The sequence below is a fragment of the Vanacampus margaritifer genome, chromosome 10 (assembly GCF_051991255.1).
Source record: "Vanacampus margaritifer isolate UIUO_Vmar chromosome 10, RoL_Vmar_1.0, whole genome shotgun sequence".
Taxonomy (NCBI): Eukaryota; Metazoa; Chordata; class Actinopteri; order Syngnathiformes; family Syngnathidae; genus Vanacampus; species Vanacampus margaritifer.
In genome coordinates this window covers 23049633-23068614 of record NC_135441.1, presented here as the reverse complement: position 1 = coordinate 23068614, position 18982 = coordinate 23049633, and the positions used below count along the sequence as shown (strand labels likewise).

The 18982-nt window shown below is 42.0% G+C and overlaps 1 protein-coding gene across 1 annotated transcript; it reads right to left on the bottom strand.

Moving 5' to 3' along the window:
* Positions 1–141: 141 nt before the first annotated feature.
* Positions 142–18978, bottom strand: LOC144059326 (histone-lysine N-methyltransferase, H3 lysine-36 specific-like). The gene is made up of 23 exons (XM_077578317.1): positions 18680–18978; positions 16726–17480; positions 14999–15140; positions 14747–14919; positions 11130–12723; positions 10470–10594; positions 10167–10401; positions 9991–10085; positions 8380–8472; positions 8115–8282; positions 7916–8008; positions 7704–7827; positions 7416–7616; positions 6183–6362; positions 5857–6013; positions 4803–5008; positions 4621–4733; positions 4274–4543; positions 4091–4207; positions 2763–2904; positions 2585–2691; positions 1375–1573; positions 142–1293 (listed from the first exon to the last, which is right to left on the bottom strand). Exons 2-23 carry the CDS (start codon positions 17461–17463, stop codon positions 590–592), a joined length of 5976 nt encoding a protein of 1991 aa, XP_077434443.1. The 5' UTR covers positions 17464–17480; positions 18680–18978; the 3' UTR covers positions 142–589.
* Between the last annotated feature and the right edge of the window lie 4 nt (positions 18979–18982).

Sequence of the window (18982 nt, the reverse complement as noted above, 5' to 3'; positions counted from 1 at the left end):
CACCCCCCACCCCCAATTTGCCAGTAACAACATAGAATAAAATAAATAACGTTCTGCAACGTTCAGTACTGTATGCAGTGCCTTGGTCATCAAAAAAGTGTTTACATTTTGTTACTTAGGGAAAAAATTCTTGTCTCAGGCTTCAGTGACTCCAGTGTGTTTATTTTTGCATTTGGGTCAAAGTATAACATGAAAACAATGACGTGAGAGCGTTCCAATGACCACTCTTCCTTTTTTAGAAGACATATAAAGACGGCAACAACAAAAATAAATGCCCTTGTGATTACAGTTTTGCCAGAAAGATGAAAAAAATCTTCCTTTTACATATAACTATATATATAGAAAAAGTCAGATGTAAACAATGTGTACGTGAAAGCACAACTCAATCTAAACGCACCAGACACAAACAAACAAATATCAACAGAAGTAAAAAAAATAAAATAAAGTAAAACAAAATGAGTGAGTGCGCCCCTCAGGCCTTAGCACCAAAATGAAATCCCAAGCATCAGTGCAGCTGTCTGGGATAGGAAAATACTGTACCAGGGAGAAGGCAATGTTGCGTTAAGAGTACAGTAGATGACATTAAGGGTCACTTGTCATCGTCATCCTCCTCGACATCTTCATCGCCAGGATCTTCCTCATCGTAATCAGGCCAACTGCCATAAACATCTGTCCCCTCCTCCTCGGGGCTGTCTCCGTACAGTGGCTCATCTTCCACTAGCTCGATCTCTCCCTCGTCGTCATCTGCTTCATCATCATCATCATCATTATCATCATCATCATCATCATCATCGTCATTGTCGTCCAATTCTACCTCTAACCCAAACACCTCCCCTTCCTCCATCTCGCCATCCTCGCTGTGACCCTTGGAGGACGTCGGGCTGGAAAACGTTTTCTCGTCAGACTTGTCTGTGAGGCAAGACCCGCTGGAGGGGATGAAGCTTGAGGTAGCCGTTTTTGTGTTTATATAGAGACGAGGAGGAGGAGGGGGAGAAGGAGGAGGCGGCGGCTTGTGAGAGGAACGTTCCGATCCTGGAACTACACGGGACGCGGGTGGCGCAGCGACTGGCTGGGAGGCGGTCGCTTCGGGCACGTATTCGCGGATCTCGCCTGGTTCCAGGGGGTCGGGCCCGCAGGGGTCGTGCTCGTTGCAGGACAGCTTGCCATCCAGCTTGGAGATGAAAAGCATGCCGTCGAGATGCGCTTTGCAGAATGAGCTGGGGCACATCTCACAGAAAGAAGTCGCCTCCCTGCCGCAGATGTCACATTGGTGCCACGGACACTCCCACCGCCCTGGGATTCATATTACAGTCATTTATACGTTGATTTGTTTTTTAATAGTCAAATGTACATTGGTGTGTATTTTGTACTTGCCTGCAGGTCTCTTGGCCAGGTTGAGGCAATCAGCGTGGTAGACCTTCGGGCAACCGGGTCTCTTACATGACACGATTTGGCCCCCGTCACCGCAGCTGAAACATTCATCCTCCCTCTGTTTGGTCACCTCCTGCTTGGTTTTCTTCTTCATGGCCCCTCGCCTCCGCCCTTCCTTCAGTTTCTCAGCTGGCGGCTGATTCTGAACAAAGTAATAATCGCAGATTAATTACGTTTTTTTTTTCCCCCAGGGGTCAACAAGTCAACTTAGATATAACATTTTTTTTCACAATGCCAAAAAGGGCAGAACTGCCTGATTATTGGAAAAAAAAAATATCACGATCATTTTGGCAATAATTGAAATCACAATTATTCAAACAATTATTATTAATTATTTATTTTAAGACCAATTTAAAAAAAATTGAAACGCTATTTATAAACGATTTTTTGGGGTACAAAACAAGAAAATGTTAAAACGTAAAAAACAAATAAAAAACATAAAGACAAATACAATTCATTAAAACACTATAATTATGCAAGTTTCTTTTGGATGAAACAAAATTTATAAAATTAGTTATTTTAAAAAGGTGCAAATTTAAACAACTCAAAATCAGTATTAATAATCTTTTCTTTTCTTTTTTTTTTTACACGATTATGCTGACTTTGTAATTATGGAGTGTAATAATTGAAATTGTAATTGAATTTCCAGAAATTGCACAGCCCTACCACTGAGCGTTCACTGTAGTTTGTGTATTTTATTATTATTATAAATTTTTTTACCCATCATGTCAGATTGTTAACATGTTATGTAGGAAACTACCTACAGCTGTCGTAAAAAACAGATGGATTAATTGATTACAAATAAACACAAAAGCTTACGGACAAAGATGAAAAGGAAGGCCCTTTTTATTGTCACATAGTTGGTGAAAATGTTTGTTCAATTTTAGTTTCTGTTCTTTTGTTTGTTTTCATTAACTCCGATAGACACACGTGAGATTTTGCGGGACACAATTTTGTTCTGAAATTTGACATTCAAAAGAAGAGTTGCGCACTTTAAAACATGCACCGCTGTTTTCTTAAGACGAAACCCAAGAGCAGCAGATGCAAAGAAAACGGCAGAGGCCCCAGAATTGAACCTTGTGGAACACCCCACGTTCCGTTATACATGTGAATTCATATTGCACATATTCATCCGACGACTTGCAATTTTTACCTTGGGCCGAACGCCAAGGAATCCGCTGCAGTTGGGTGCTCCACATTTACAGGCGGTCTTGCCGTTGCCAAGACACTCCAGATTGTAATTGAAAGTTAGCTCCACACCTGAAAAAAAAAGCACACCTTCTGTCAGTGCCGTGGTCAGTCAAGTGCAAAGTACCCGCAAGGGGTGAAACCTTTTGGGATGTCTTGCAGAGCAAAGAGTCCCACGCGGGTGTCTCCATTCACGGTCCACTTCTGAGTTTCGCAATTTGGCTGGCAGCTGTGATTCATAAAGCGAGCCTGATTCCCTTTGGGTCCCGCATCGATGATTCGGTCCTGGGATTCAAAGATGGAAAACTAACAAATCAGCAGACAGCAGTGCCTCTACCCTCCACAAATGTACTTAGTCTTTGGATTAACCTTTGTAAATATAATCAATATCAAAAAATATCAGTGTCACAGTATTAAAATTACAGCTCTAAAATATCTTCTTTTAGATTTAGATTTTTTTGTGTAAAGAAAACAAGCCCCCCCCCACACACACACTAAACACAACCTATTTTATATTTAAACAAAAGATGTTAAAGGGTTATATGACTCATTGAGCCATTTTGAGCAGTAAAAAGTGAATGTTTTTTCCAGAATTTATGTGATAAGTTAATTTTCTTTCATGTACCATTAATACCTTTAAAAAACAATTTTTTACACTAGCTGTCAATTGAAGATGACATCACCTGTGCTGAGGAAGTCGTCAACTCATTCACTGCCATCGACGGCTACAGACGTCAAAAATTCATTTAAACTATTTCTATTAGTTTAACATTTTTCCCACTTTTGTTAACAAGAGCATGAAAACCTAGATTTTTTTTATTGTACATTTAGAACAGATATCAAATTAGTGATAAATAGTGAGTTAACTAGTGAAGTCATGCGATTAATTATGATTACAAATTTTAATCGTCTGACGTCCCTAATTTTTGATGTTTTCTTTTTTATTGTGTCAGGCGATTTTTGATGGTAATTAACTGCATGACTTCAATAGTTAACTCACAATTAATCACAAGTTTTATATCTGTTGTAAATGTACAATAAAAAAAAAAAATTCTAGGTTTTCATACTCTTGTACGCTTTATTTATTTCATAACTCCCGCGAATCTGCGTTAACCATAAAACGCTCGGATAAAATTCCACGACATGCTAGGAGGCTCACGTCACCCTCTTGTGCATTTTCTGATTCATTTAATCGGCTAAGAGACCAAGAATTACTCAAAATAAAACAAAATGACATTAATAGGTTAATCTTTTCTGTTTGAATTCTTAGAAAGTAACAGCTAACTATTTTTAGAACAGGCTGCTCATGTTGGCCTTGGGGCTAACTAGTACACGCTGGCAGCATGATGTCTTTTTTTTTTTTAAGGTCAATGCACATTAATCATAACAGAAAGGCATCTATTTGCCGACCCTCCACAAATGTACTTAGTCTTTGGATTAACCTTTGTGGCTACTGATGTCAGAATCTTACCTTGTCTAGTGTCAGCATGTAAAAATTACAGATGTCTTTTTCCTGAGCGTGTTTAATCCGGGCCCGACATTCTTCTTCATCTATCACCTCCCCCACATATTCGCTCACAAAAGCTCCCTGTGGAGAACCACAACAGCGCATTAGTGAGAAGCTTGATCAGAAAAAAACTGGTCTCCGACCCACCTTCTTGATGTCGGACACGCTGCGTAAACCCCAGCCCCGCGACAGTGTCCTGAAAATCTCAACAACGGTGTACTGGCGTTTTGTGAAGGTCTGGTTCTGACAGCGCTCCCCCGCAGCGCAAACCTGAGGATGGCACTCGTACAGCAGCATGCGATTGATGCACTCGGAATCCACGCCGCACGGGTTCTCGTCCGACGCCTTGCAGTTGCAGCGTGGGACCTCCGAGAGGTCAGCTGTGATGATCTGCACTTTCCCAATTGGCTTATTGACCTAAGGAGTCACGACAAGCGGTTTTTAGTCACAATGAACTGCCGGTGACAAAGAAAACACACATTAGGAAAAAGCACCTTTATGTGTTTGTACGGCGGAGGTTTCTTATGAATCTTTTTGTCCTGCTGAAGCTGCTTCATTTCCTTTTCTTTCTGAAGCTCTTTGAACCGGTCTGCTGCATCGATCAGGGCTGTGAACAAAAGACACCATTTTACTGATCACATTCAAACAAAACGTCGTCTCCAAATGCACAGCGTACCCTGTTTGTACACGGCGTCCGCCCCCTTGCCCATTTTCTCAATGTTGTGGGTGTCGCCCTCCATGTAGGGGAACACACGGGCTTGGTAAGTCCAGACAAAATCCTTGGAGCCAAAAAACTGCACCGGGAACTCCCCGACCTCGTGTTTCATCCTCAAGATGTTATTCGGGACATCTTTGGTTAGACACACTTCAGCAGGCCACCACCTGCAAAGAGTTCAAGATATTAAGATCTTAATTTAGAAATGCACAGGCAGCTTAAGTGTAGTTTGTACATTAAATGTAGTGTAAATTAATGAGTGATTGTTGTAAACTCTGAATAAAAAAAAAAAAATATATATTTTATACATGAGTCGTCCTGTTCAGTTTTAATTTGAAAAAAAAATAATAAATAATATGATAATACTAAATAATAATGAATAATACTATTCAGTTGCTCAATAATGTGCTCCAAAGTCAAACTTTGTAACTTAAACAAATACGATTACATGCGCAGACAGACCTATGTTTGTTTTTTTCAGGGCCGATAACAATACTGATTATTAGTAATTAAGGATAACTGATATTTGGAGGAGATATTCATTTTCATTTAAAGGGAAAATTTGGGCATAAAAACAAAACAAAAAAACAATCTCCGACTCATAGCTTTGTCAAAATGTTTTAAGTATTAAACAACTTTTCAGATTTGCAAAATGTTGGGAGTTTTTTTTTTAAATATTAGACAGTAGTCATCATTGGTTTAAAATTCTAACAAAAAACATCAGCATGTCTTAAAAAGTTCAATCAAAACATAAACAAGTAAATCGCGCCCAAGTTTTCCAAAATTACTACTCAGTTTTAATTTCAAACAAAAACAGAAGGTGCAGAGAAAATCACTGGGTCAGCAACGTCTCATAAAGTTAACAGAATAAAAAAAAATTAAAATTAAAAAAAAACATCTCTGCTGTTCCGTGCTACCTCTTCTACAGCTCATTCACTGCCAGAAAAAAATAAAAATCAATCTGGAAAGTGTATTTGACTTTTTTCAAAACTTCTATCCAAATGCTGAACCTGACCTGTAGCGTCCCCATTTGACCCAAAGTATGTCCTTGATCCGCGGCTTCTTTCCCGCCTTGCAATCATTGCAGAACCAGCTGCCTTGAGGCATCTCCATATTGAGACATTCCTGATGAAAAGCAGCAGGACAGGCTTCGCAGCAGAGCAGGCTGCCTCCTGCAAAATCACAGCAAAAGCATTGAAGGGCTGATGCATTTTTTGGTGTGTCACGACTTTTGCCGACTAAAGGCTTTTAAATCTGATTTGCGACTATGAGACGAAGGCTATATTAAAAGAAAACAAACTTGCATGGTCAAGTTAATCCATTAAAAGGGGCATTAATTACCTTCCGAGCACACGAAGCACCAGCTCACATTGATGTGTTCATGGTTCTTGCAGCCCTTCCGAGGAGTGAAGTGGTTTGGACAGAGGAAACCGTTGTTGGCCAGCACCACGCTGCCAGCTGCCATGCAGTTGTCATTGGCATGGTAAGCCACAGGGCAGCGCACACAGCGAGCCAAGCGTCCTGCGGAGCATGAGAGCATCATTCATAACTGACACGTCTGGGGAAAAAAAAAGGTGTTATATTCATAGTTTTTTAAAAACTCATTCATTTTTACTGAAGCAACCCCCTTCGCTCCCGGCTGTTTTACTGGATTTGGACTGATTTTGCAAGGCCCACAGAATATTGTGTTCTATTGCTGTAAAAACATGGAACCTACCAAAAGAAAGATTAGAGTCTCTTCTTTCATCAGGAAAAAAATATATATATATTTTTTAAAATCTGTTTCTGTTTTGCAGCAATTATTATTAGAACATAGCTAAGTTTTATCATTATTCACAAACCTGTTGCTTGTTGCAACATGGCCCTGGCTGGTCTTTTATACTCTGCTGCCACCTGCTGGCCATTTTATTAAATAACTACCATTGCTTTAAGCAACCTTCTTCATGCCAGTAGCTCTATCAAATCCTTCTGTAATCTCTAGCATAAAAAAAACATTAAAAACGTATAAAAACATTTTGGGGAGTGCAGGACATATTTATACGTTTTTGGGTTTGAATCGTATCACACAGCATTAATCGTCTTTTATTGGAGAGAAGCACAACCCTAATATATATATATATATATATATGCATAGAGTACATGTGTATGAAAACACAAGTTCCTACCATAGCTACAAAATGAAGCAAATTCATGCCGGGTTTGTTCGCTTTGGTGTCAGCCAGTGTGAGCAGTGATGAAATTCAGTTTTGCAGCAATTAGCATTAGCATATAGCTAAGTTTCATAATCATTCACAAATCTGCTTCGAACTGTGGGCTTGTTTTGCAACATGGCCCTAGTTGATCTCTTCTACTCTCCTGCCACCTGCTGGTTGTTTTTGTAATAACTACCATTGCTTCAACCGTTTTGTGCAGTTGAGAGGCTGCATCAAATGCTCTAGCATAAAAAAAAAAAAAAACGTCTAAATACGTATTTGTGACACTTAAAACATTTTTGGGGAGCAAATGAGTTCAAAGGAATTTGGAAATGAGGATTTTCTAATAAAAATCAGAAGCCAGTATTATGAAGCTTCTTACCTTTGGAGCTGCAAGCATTGAGCGGATTGGCGACGTGACACGACAGGCAAACGTGTAAGGGGCAGCGGAAGCTTTTGTTATGCCGCTGCGTGGCTGAGAAGGCCATGATGCAGTCGGCGTGATAGAACTTTCCGCACAACGGGATTATGCATCGCTTCACGCCATTACCAGACGTCTTACACACAAAGCATGTGTGAATACCTGAAATAGTAGCAAAGGATTCATGAGCATTCCGTTCATTTCCTTCAACACAAAAGGCCACCGTAGACGGACGGCGCTCTCACTTACCTGAGGTGCATTGTTGGCAGTGAAATTTCCCTTTGGGTGGCGCAGACAAACCAATACACTGCGGGTGGAAGGCTCCGTAACAGTGGCCGTCACATACCACAAGGTCTCCTGTCCTCTCGCACACCTACCATAAAAAGCATCAGAAAATGAAAGCCAAGCGTTTCCACTGAAGAAGTACAGAATCGGCCTTTTTTTCCTGAGCACCGTCTCACCTGGCAGACATTCTCCTTAAAGGAACTCGCACCTATTTTCCCTTTACCATCCACTTGGGAAGATGGGCTGTCTATCAAACTGGCATCAAGCATCTACGAAAATCAAGGCAGAATTTTCATCGATGCTTTAAAAAAAAAATAAAAAAAACAGGCGGACACTTTGTATTTTGAACAAAAGTAAATAAAGTGATGTGATCACCTCCGATTTGAGACTTTCGGTGTCTGTGTTATGTTTCTCTTCAGTGCTGCAGGGCGTCAACTTGGCCGCGTGCTCAGGGGACTTGGTGGGAGTGACAACATCTTCAGCCTCGGAGGGTGGGGGGGAAGAATCCGGGACGGAAGACGTGCTGGGTGAAGGTTTCTCTTTCTTTACAGGCGTTATGAAAAAAAAAAAAAAAAAAAAAAATTCCCAAGATTATTTAAACATCACAATGAATTTGGTAGTCGTCGTGACAAATACTGACCACATGTTCCTTAGGTTTGAGCTTTTGAGGTATCACAGTTTTCTTGACCAACACTTTTACTTCAGAGAAAACTTTTGGAGGGTATTTGGGCTCCTGTGTGAAAATACAGCAACATTAAAATAACCATGACACAATCATAAGAGCTTCACAGGAATGTTCTGGCCAACAAAAATGGTAGCCTCGTCGTCCTCTGTGTACCACATGACTTATTATTCAAGAGTTAGGCTTGTTGACTGATTCTATGTAAAAATATAATCGATATCAAATGGGCATCGGCCGTGAGCAAAAATATCGCAGTGTCACAGTATTAAAATTACAGCTCTAAAATATCTTCTTTTAGATTTCGATTTTTTTGTGTAAAGAAAACAAGGCTCCCCCCCCCCCCCCCAAAACACAACCTATTTTATATTTAAACAAAAAATGTTAAAGGGTTACTTTCAGCAGTAAAACACTTTTTTACACTTGCTCTCGATTGAAGATGACATCACCTGTGCTGAGGAAGTCGTTAACACATTCACTGCCATCGACGGCTATAGACGTCAAAAATTCATTTAAATTATTTCTATTAGTTTAATGTTTTTTTCCACTTTTGTTAACAAGAGCATGAAAACCTCGATTTTTTTATTGTACATTTAGAACAGATATAACATTAGTGATAAATAATGAGTTAACTAGTGAAGTCATGCGATTAATTACGATTACAAATTTTAATCGTCTGACGTCTCTAATGTTTGATAATGGTTTCTTTTTTTTTATTGTGTCAGGCGATTTTTGATGGTAATTAACTGCATGACTTCAATAGTTAACTCACAATTAATCACAAAATTTATATCTGTTGTAAATGTACAATAAAAAAAAATATTCTAGGTTTTCATACTCTTGTACGCTTTATTTATTTACAACTTTATTTATAAGTCCCGCGAATCTGCGCTAAACATAAAACGCTCGAATAAAATTCCACGACATGCTAGGAGGCTCACGTCACCCTCTCGTGCATTTTCTGATTCCTTTAATCGGCTAAGAGACCAAGAATTACTCAAAATAAAACAAAATGACATTAATAGGTTAATCTTTTCTGTTTAAGTTCTTAGAAAGTAACCAGTGCACTATTTTTAGAACAGACCCATAGGCTGATCATGTTGGCCTTGGGGCTAACTAGTATACACTGGCAGCATGACAACTTTTTTTTTTTTAAGGTCAATGCACATTAATCATAACAGAAAGGCATCTATTTGTATGCGCTCGTCTTTGTCGTTCCTTCCACCTATACGCAATTGCTCGCCCCTCTCCTCTCTGCTCAGCCGAGAACGAGAGATGAAAAAATGCTTCTGGGCTCTCCAACTAACTTCAGAGGCGGTTTGTTTAGTGATTTACGCAAACAGCGAGACTTTTGCTTGGGAGTCCCCTCAAAAAAGAAATGCTCATTAGCAGTGAAGGAAATTTTGCCGGTAATATAAACCTAAATTTAAAATCTCTATCACAGCGGTAATCGGCCCTTGCCTAATCTCAACCGCAGACATCTTTGAAATAAGGTAAGACACGCCGCCATCTTTCTTTTTTCGGTGACGAGAGACTTCTGATGTAGCCTAGTAGTGCTTTTACCCAACTTACCTCCTTCTTTGGAGGACCGGATTCTTCTTCAACGGTACAATCCAACAACAACTTATGAGACAGCTTCCGAGGTCTTTTTCTTTCTGATGTTGAATCTGTAACCAGGATCCAAATGATATCATCATGCGACATCCAGGAATGACATTTGGGATTGTTTTAACAACTCGATACGATACCAGATTTTGGAGGTAGATCAGCTTCTTCGGCTGCAATGGCGTTATGGGGGGGTGTAGTTGGGGCTGGGGAGGAGGTGGGCGGCCCTTCAGGGGGGCACTGATCCTGAGATTGACGATGTGGCTCTGTAGTTGGAGGCGTAGGGGGCGCTATTGAGGCTGGTGTTGTGGCAAGTGTCTCCGATGTGATGCTGAGATCCAGGACTGGCGACACATTTCCACTGGTATCGCTAAGAACCTGTGAGGCCACACAAATGGACTAAAAATAGTACATTTCTTTTTGCTTATGATTGTGGTGACTTTTACCGTATCGGAAGAGTCCAAGCTGTGTCTCGTGGATTTCTTTTTCGGGGCGAATATTTGTTCATATTCCTCGGTGGACTCCATGAGTCTTTTAGTTGGCTTGCGGAGGCGTTTGTTCTCAAAATGACCTGTGTGGACAAAAAAAACAAAAAAAAAACCCTCTTAGATTCATTTTGAACTCATTCAAACCCAAAAACGTGTAAATAGGTTTATCCTTCATTCCCAAAAACGTATTTATATGTTTTGTGTGTGTCCAAAAGCATACAGAAGGCTTCGATGCAGCTTCTGACATGAAAAGGTTGCTTAAAGCAATGGTAGTTAGAAAAAAAGGCCAGCAGGTGGCAGCAGAGTATAAGAGATCAGCCGGGCCCATGTTGCGACAAGTTTTTTTTTTGCCGGTGAATGTGAATAATGATGAAACTTAGCTATATTTTAATGCTAATTTCTGCAAAACGGTAACAGATATAAATCAACTTTTCTTCCTGATGAAAGAAGAGACTCTAATCTGTCTTTTGGTGGGTTCCATGTTTTTATAGCAATAGAGCAATATTCTGAGGGGCCTTGCAAAATCCAGTAAAACAGCCGGGAGCGAAGGAGGTTGCTTCAGTGAAAATGTCTGGGAGTGATTGAGTTAACCAAACCGAGCGTTAGTTCTCGTCTTACCGGTTGCACTGCTTTCCTCGGAGAAGGAGGTATTGTCAGACAGCCTCTCATCTTCCAGATGAACATCTGGAGATGCTCTCACGGGGTACGAGCCGTTCGTCTCGTTCTCCTCAACCATCTGCCAGCGCTTCTTTGGGGCGATGGGAGAGTCGGAGTTCTTTTCGAGGTAGGCGACGGGAGGATCAGATCCGGCCAAATCGGCGTGGCCGCTGACAAATTCCCTGCCGAAGGCCAAATCGGCCATGTTGGACGAAAGGCCAGGTAACTCAAGTTTCAATTTGGCGGGAAGTCTCTGCTTTCGCCGCTGTTTGTCAGAGTTCTCGCTCTGCGATGGGAAATATTCACAGTGGTAGGTGTCGGCTGACATGAGAACTTTCGTCCTCCACTTGGCTTTCGCTGTTGAAAACGTTCCCGGTTGTTCAACTTCTGCTTTGGTCCCTCGGCTGGACGTCGCAGCGGACCCCCTCAGCGGATCGCCGTGCGAAGGCGAAGGGACGACCGAGGGCTCCTCCTTGATCAGCAGCGGCGGCGGCGGCACCACCAGCGGCCTCCCCTCCTTTGCTCTCGTGTCATGAACGTCTTTGAGGAGCATGAGGAAGGTACTGAATTTTAAATTGGAATCGGTCCGAAACGTGGCCGCCTGCGAGTCGCCGTTCTTGTCGACAAGAGACTTCAACGTGACTTCCTTCGCATCCAGAGATGACGACGGCGAGGCGGAAGACGACGAGCGTGCCGGGCTGACGTTCTCCGTCTTGATTCCAACGGGTTGCGTGGAGGCGCCCCTTCGCCCCACGCTAGGAGGCGCGATTGCGCCAACAGCATTTCTTTTCTTGTCCGGCTTCCTCGCACGCTTCTTCGGAGTGCTGTGATTTACACGGGACGACTCATCGCCGATCGATTGCCAACAGGGAGACGTTTCCATTTTTGACACAGCTGCATCAACGGGTTCGTTCGTGTGGCAATCGTCGGAAAGGGCGTCCGGGAGTTCGAGATGACTGCCGAGCTGATTGACAGGCAGCTTTTTGATCGGACTGTGTGAAATGTCTTCATTGTCCATTAATCCCTGATTCTTACAGTCCAAAATGTCCATAAAAGCTGAATGATGTGAATCTGTTGAATACTGGGCTGTTTCTGTGGATATTGTTTTGATTGTGTCGAGTTCCCGAACTGGAGACGACACCGGTAGACGTTTTGGACAATGCAACACCGGAACCGATTCCAGATCCGCATAAGGCGACTCTTTACGTTCTTTTTTTGCCGCACGGCTTGTTGTACGAAGGTCCAGCGTGTCCGCGAAGACCGACCCGCCGACAATATGCCCAAATATGTCCGACAGACATTTCTTTTTCTTTTTGTAAGTTCTGCTCTGATTGGACGGTGCTCCTGTTGAATCTTTGACAATGTGTTGCTCAATGTTTCTGGGGAAAGTATCGGGGGATGCGAGTTCGCCAGCATCTTCGTAGAAAGTCTCCTGAGGCGGACTGTGGAGGGACTCGTCCGCTTTGAGGGACACCGCCGGCAAACATTTGGCAGAGAGCAAATGCTCAGCTTCCATCACGCTGACTTCCCACGCAGACTGCAAACTTTTGGGTATCTGCAAAAACGAGAGCGTGATATGACAGAAAATGCAATTTGTAAAAAAAAATTAAATAAAATAAAAAAAGGGGGGGGGGGGGGGAAATTACGGCAAAATGAGGCAAGGGCAATACTATGCGAGATGCCGAGAGAGAGAAAAAAGCCAAACCTTTGTAAACTTGTCTACTAAAATTAAAATAATTACGAAAATAAACTGACAATATTACATTCTTTTCATGTACATGGCAGGAATGATCAGTCCCAATTTACTGACACCTGAAGGAGGTGAAGATTTTACTAAAATGTTCATCATTGTTGTTGTTTTTTAAATTAGCAATTTTCAATGAAAAAAAAAAGTAATTGATTAGTTTGCTATGTTTTTTTTTGGGGGGGGGGGTCATACTTCAATTATCAGATTGCAAATATGAAATTGACAAATATTGTAGTTTGATTTAATGTTATCAAATTCACATAAAATATGATAAATGAACTATTAAAATCAAATTCTGTCCAGTGGGCCATTTTCAATGACAATTTTTTTTTTATCCAAGCCTATTTTTTTTCCCAGTTGAATAATAATAAATAAATAAATTGTCTCTATCATTTTTCAACCTAAATGGGAACCAACCATTTTGATGTCAGCTCTCTTTCTTCGGCCACACCAATCGTCAAAAATGTTGTGGAAATCGTTTCAGTAGGTTTTTCCTGTTCTGCTACTCCAAAACATGAGTCACGTTTTCACCAGGTGCAACAGTTCATTTTGAGTGTTTGTTTGTGTTTCTTTACTGGATGCGTAGGCGGGATGATGGCATCAGCCGTGTCGGCTACGACACAAATAAGATGACATCAACAAAAATAAACGTGACCGGGCAGTGATGTGTCTGAATAATCGACTTTTCTACGCCACAATGGCAATTCAATCGAGATGTCGACAAGTTGCTGTTACTTTTTTGGGACAATACGTTTTATGCAGCCCACTAGTCTAAATATGGAATTCTGGTTAATATGGCGTTAGTGGAATAGGAGTTAAGCAGCAAAATACAGCCGTTTTTATCCTTCACAGGGGGGCGGCCATTTTGTCACTAGCTGTCGACTGAAGATGACATCGATGTTGCTCAGGTCTCAGGTAACAACCAATCACAGCGCAGCTTCAGAAAACAGGTGAGCTGTGATTGGTCGTTGCCTGAACCCTGAGAAACATTGATGTTCTCTTCAGTCGAGAGCAAGGGGCAAAATGGCCGCCCCATGCGAAGGATAAAAACGGCTGGATTTTGCTGATATGTAATATTAATCAGAATGTCATGTTTGGACTAGTGAGGTCACATATAACATATTATTGGCAAGAAATGTTTAAGATTGGCTTCCACTTTAACCCTGGAGAACCCAAGAACCCTTTTCTTCTTTGGAAAATTATGAATTATACATTAAATGACTGCTATAAGTTCACTGAACACCAAAATATATGTTTTTTTCAATTTTAACCCTTTTTTTAACTAGCTCAGAGTTGCTAATTTATCAAAAAAATATATATAACATACTCCTAGGCATTCTGCAACATGATATGAAATAGATTAACAAAAAAAAAAACACAATTTTACCATCTGATGGTTTGCTGAGAAGATGGTTTTGTTTGGATTGATTTCCAGCTCAACAAAACCGCATGTTGCCAGCCATCTTGTCACCACCACTCTGGCTCATGTAAGTGCAATATTCATCCACTAGATGGGCCCCGTGCAGGGGTCAGAAGTGGCACTCTGGACTTTTGAAGTTAAATTTGTAAAAAAAAAAAAAAAAAAAAAAAAGGTCTGTTATTTGAGTAGCAGAATTTATAGGGGTCAAATTTGACCCCATGGGTTCTCCAGGGTTAAGGCTTGAAGAGGAAGCTTGAACGAAATGCAAAGTCACACTTGGCTTAACTGATTTGAATTGTTTTCTATTTCTAAATGTGTAGCTTTGGTAAGTGACGGAGAAAAAGTGATGGAAGGGGAAAAAAAGACAGGCCGGATCTTAATTTTCACACGCCACTGTGGAGCATAATTTACCATGTACTTGTAGTCTTTCTCCTTCTGCTTCCCTCTCGGTCTAAGCATGGGCAGGTCGTCAAACTGATAGCCCCCTTTGAAAGGAAGAACGGCCTTCCCCGGGACCCAGGCGCAGTCTTGCATCTCGCCGATGGTCTCCAGGAAGTACAGGCGGCAGGGGCGAGGACTGGACACTGCAGCAAAACAGGATGACGAGATCAAACGCGACCGTGACGTCGTCGGAGGTTTGCGCGCTCTTGGCGAAGACCTTACGTTTCATCTTGGTGTGGAGGCCCGACTGGGGGTCGCGGAGAACTCGGCAGGGCCACCAGGGCCGCCTGTTGAACTTTGCCCACACCAACTCGCCTTCCGCATGTTGCACCGATGGAGGAGGTCTCGTGTGTTGACTTTTGGACTAAGTGAGAGAATTACAGCAAGATATTTAGAAATCAGGTCAAAGACACATTTGACGAACAAAAAACAAGTAATACAAGAGATTCAGGAAAGTCTCAAGACTGGAGTCACAAAGGACGTAATGCACTTGAAATCCAAAATTTTCCTTTCAGTCCAACGTACTTGCCTGGCTTTCTCCAACACGCCTTATTTACTTATTTACCCATCTTTGTATTTATGTGCCATTGCTTATTTTACTAGTCACAATACTGCATACACAGTATGGAGTCAAATTGACACTTGCAAGAGAGTAAAATATTCAGAGTCAATTCAGTATATCGTTTTAGTCTGTTGAAAATGTTTTTCGCTCGGAAATTCTAAGTAAATTTTGCTAGGAGAGATTTTGACTACATGATGACGATGATGAAGATGAAGAAGAAACAAGTGTTGAGGAATGAACTCATGACCTTACGCTTGGGAGACTGCCACACCTGAGCTATGCCACTCCTACTAATTAATTGCTTATAGCTAAAAGGAGAGCAAAATCAAAATCATCATTTTTGGTCTCTTGGAGATGATTTTAGCTGACACGAATGATTTACTAGCACACAGTACGAGCGGCTTCAATTATTATACTCCACATTTACAAAATCAGCATAATCGTAGAATTTTTGTTGTTGAATTTAGACCTTTTTTTGTTGTTGAATTTTTTAAATAACTACTCTAATAGGGCAGCACGGTGGCTGACTGGTTAGCACGTCCGCCTCCCAGTGCTGAGGACGTGAGATCGAGTCCGGGCTTCGGCCTTCCTGGGTGGAGTTTGCATGTTCTCCCCGTGCTTGCGTGGGTTTTCACCGGGTGCTCCGGTTTCCTCCCACATTCCAAAGACATGCATGGGAGGTTAATTGAACACTCCAAAATTGTCCCTAGGTGTGATTGTGAGAGTGGTTGTTCGTCTCTGTGTGCCCTGCGATTGGCTGGCAACCAGTTCAGGGTGTACCCCGCCTACTGCCCGAAGCCAGCTGGGATAGGCTCCAGCACCCCCACGACCCTTGTGAGGAAAAGCGGCCAAGAAAATGGATGGATGGATGGAACTACTCTAATAAATTTTGTTTCATCCAAAAGGAACTTGCATAATTATAGTGTTTCATAGTTGAGTTTTTTTTTTACATTTAAACATTTTCCTATTTTCTACCAAAAAATAAATGATTATCCTAAAGCTGATTTCAATTACTACCAAAATAATCATGATTAGTATTTTCTTCATAATCGAGCAGCCCTAGCTCAACATGAAGTGTTTTTTTTAACTCTCTTCCAAGTGTAAATTTTACTCTGTTTAGAGTGAGACCAAATATCTACAGAATTCACCGTCTATTAGAACAAGCTGAGTAGTAAATATCGCCATATATCTGGAGTAGAGATAAGCCCCTCCCACACACAATGGAGACCTTTGCAAAAACAGAAAATAAGTTGGAAGGCTTGATTAAATTAAAAGTGTACACAGTGTAAATAAAAATAATAATAATAAAATGTGGACAGGAAACACTCAAACGAAGCCTTTGTTTCCCTGAGCTGCCAAAGGAAGAATGTTAGCATTAGCAACTCACATCAGAGTTGCTGCCAGACGGTGAAAGAAACCCGGGATCGGCAGGAGCAAGTTCCCCATCATTTTCCGATTCCTCGTCCATGCTCCATCCGTCTCTCATGGTGATGTCCGGCAGCGCGCTGGGACTCAGGGTGGGGTTCAGTTCCGAAATAGTTTTCGACATCAAGTTAAAAACCGTCGGTTTGTATGCCCTTTTGTCCGAGCCCGAGATGTTTGAGGTTCGAGAGTTTGCGACAGAGTGCTCCCAGGTCTGGTGATAGGGATTGAAGGCGTCGCTGCGTTTGTACGCCGCATGCTCGTGTTGCTGCTGCTGCTGCTTTAGGTCGCTGTCAAACAACGTAGTGCCGAAATGCAGGTAGCCGTTTGAGGTGGGGGAATAACACTCGAGGCTATCCAGACCGTGAGGGGGGAAGCCGTTCCTGGTGTAGGCTGGCTGAGATTCAAACGCGGTATCGCCGCACGGCGAGGGAGGCAGCAGGACAGACGGTGGCTCAAAGTCATCGTGCAACTGGTTCCTGGCGTGGAGGTCGACCTTCTTGACCACGGCGTTGAAGTCCCGCAGCGTCTTTAGGGGGCTGTAACAGTCGGACGCCGACGGCTGCTGCTGCTCCGACCCGAGCTTGGCCACGCCGCACTGCCTTCCGTAGTTGGCGCCCACGAAGCCATTGCGGGGCCTCGGCTCCGATTGGCTGGCGGAGCCAAACGCTGAGCGGAAAGCCGGTCTGTATGACTGACTCATGTTGTCATGGCTCGCCCCTGAAAAAGAGGGGTGGGGGGGGTGATCTTATTCAGTTTCATTTATATCATTTTTTTTTGTTCTTGAACATAGGGCTAGTTCTAACTTATGGCAAAAATTGTCGCATTAGGTCATTATGATTTTGCGTTTGTAAATGTAATGCACCATGAGAAGTAATGATATATTATTCCTTTATTTGACTGTTTTAGTATTACAGATGGGCTGACTGTAAAACTAAACTGCCCTTATAGCACTTATAGAGTGTAAAGTAAAATACAGTACTTATAAAGCTGGGCAATAAATCATGCATGTAAATAAATACGCTCTTCTTCTGTTTTATTCAAATCTGTTGTAATATCCAATGTTATTGTGAGTTGTAATTTTGCACAAGTGGCAGAATGCTAGATGGGTGGTTTACAATGACATGTTTACAATAATTACTAACTACTTAATTGTGGCATTTAAGTAAGTTATACACAAGCTATTAATTGCTTTTTGGGTACGAGCTATAAATGTTAAGATTACATTAAAATCTGTATACATTATTGTTGTCTGACCATTTCGCACAGGATTTATTTTTGAATAAATCAAACATTTAAATAAATGCATGTTGGTAAATTATTAGTATCGTCGAGAATGACTAAAAAAAACATCCAGATATTATTTTCGGCCATATCGCCTAGCCCTAAAAAAGAGGTTTCGTGAGTAAACAAACAGTGACTACTCATACTGGTATCGAACATCCATATCCAAAATTATTTGTGTTAGGTTAAATTGAATTTTTACACAGGGGGCCTCTTGCCCAAAGTAATGTGTATAAAAAGTATTGATATTCATAATAAATGTGTTTTAAAATAGCCGTGAGAGGGAGGACTTGCTAAAAAAAACTGAGCTGACCTCTGATTGTAAAGTGTTTTCCACACTCCTGATTTCGAGAAGAGTTGTCATCGCTTGGCCTCTACACAGTAGGCGGGTCACAACAAAACCCCAACTTGTGCGTGACACATTTCATTCATAAAAATCCAACTCGATCGTGCTACTTTGGATTGACTGCTGAGGGCCATAGCTATGGCGGAGGAGTCAATGGAGGAGGCTGTGGCAGGAAGGAGGTGGTGACACTCAACCAGCACACAAACACACAAATAGGGAAGACAGACACGGGACGCTACAAACAACTCACACAAATCAAACACGTGTACAAAGGGGGAGAAAAACTCACCATGTGCTGGTCGGTCACTATGAAACCAACAACGGACGCGTGATTATGAGGCACAAAGCAAGTGTTAGTGCGCAGATGTGCACAATCCCGGCAGCGGTCCCCGAGTAGGCCGAGGCAAGGCGCTCATTCTCTGCACCGGCCCTCTTCGCGAACTGCCACTAGAGGAACACAAAGTAGCACTTCTGAGAAACACAAAGCGAGCTCCATAACGACGAGCTCGTGTCGGCGGTTCCCCCCTCTGGCACTCCTGCTAGCTTATTGACTACATGATCCCCGCCTGGTTGGCCTCCGGTTTGGGTTAAA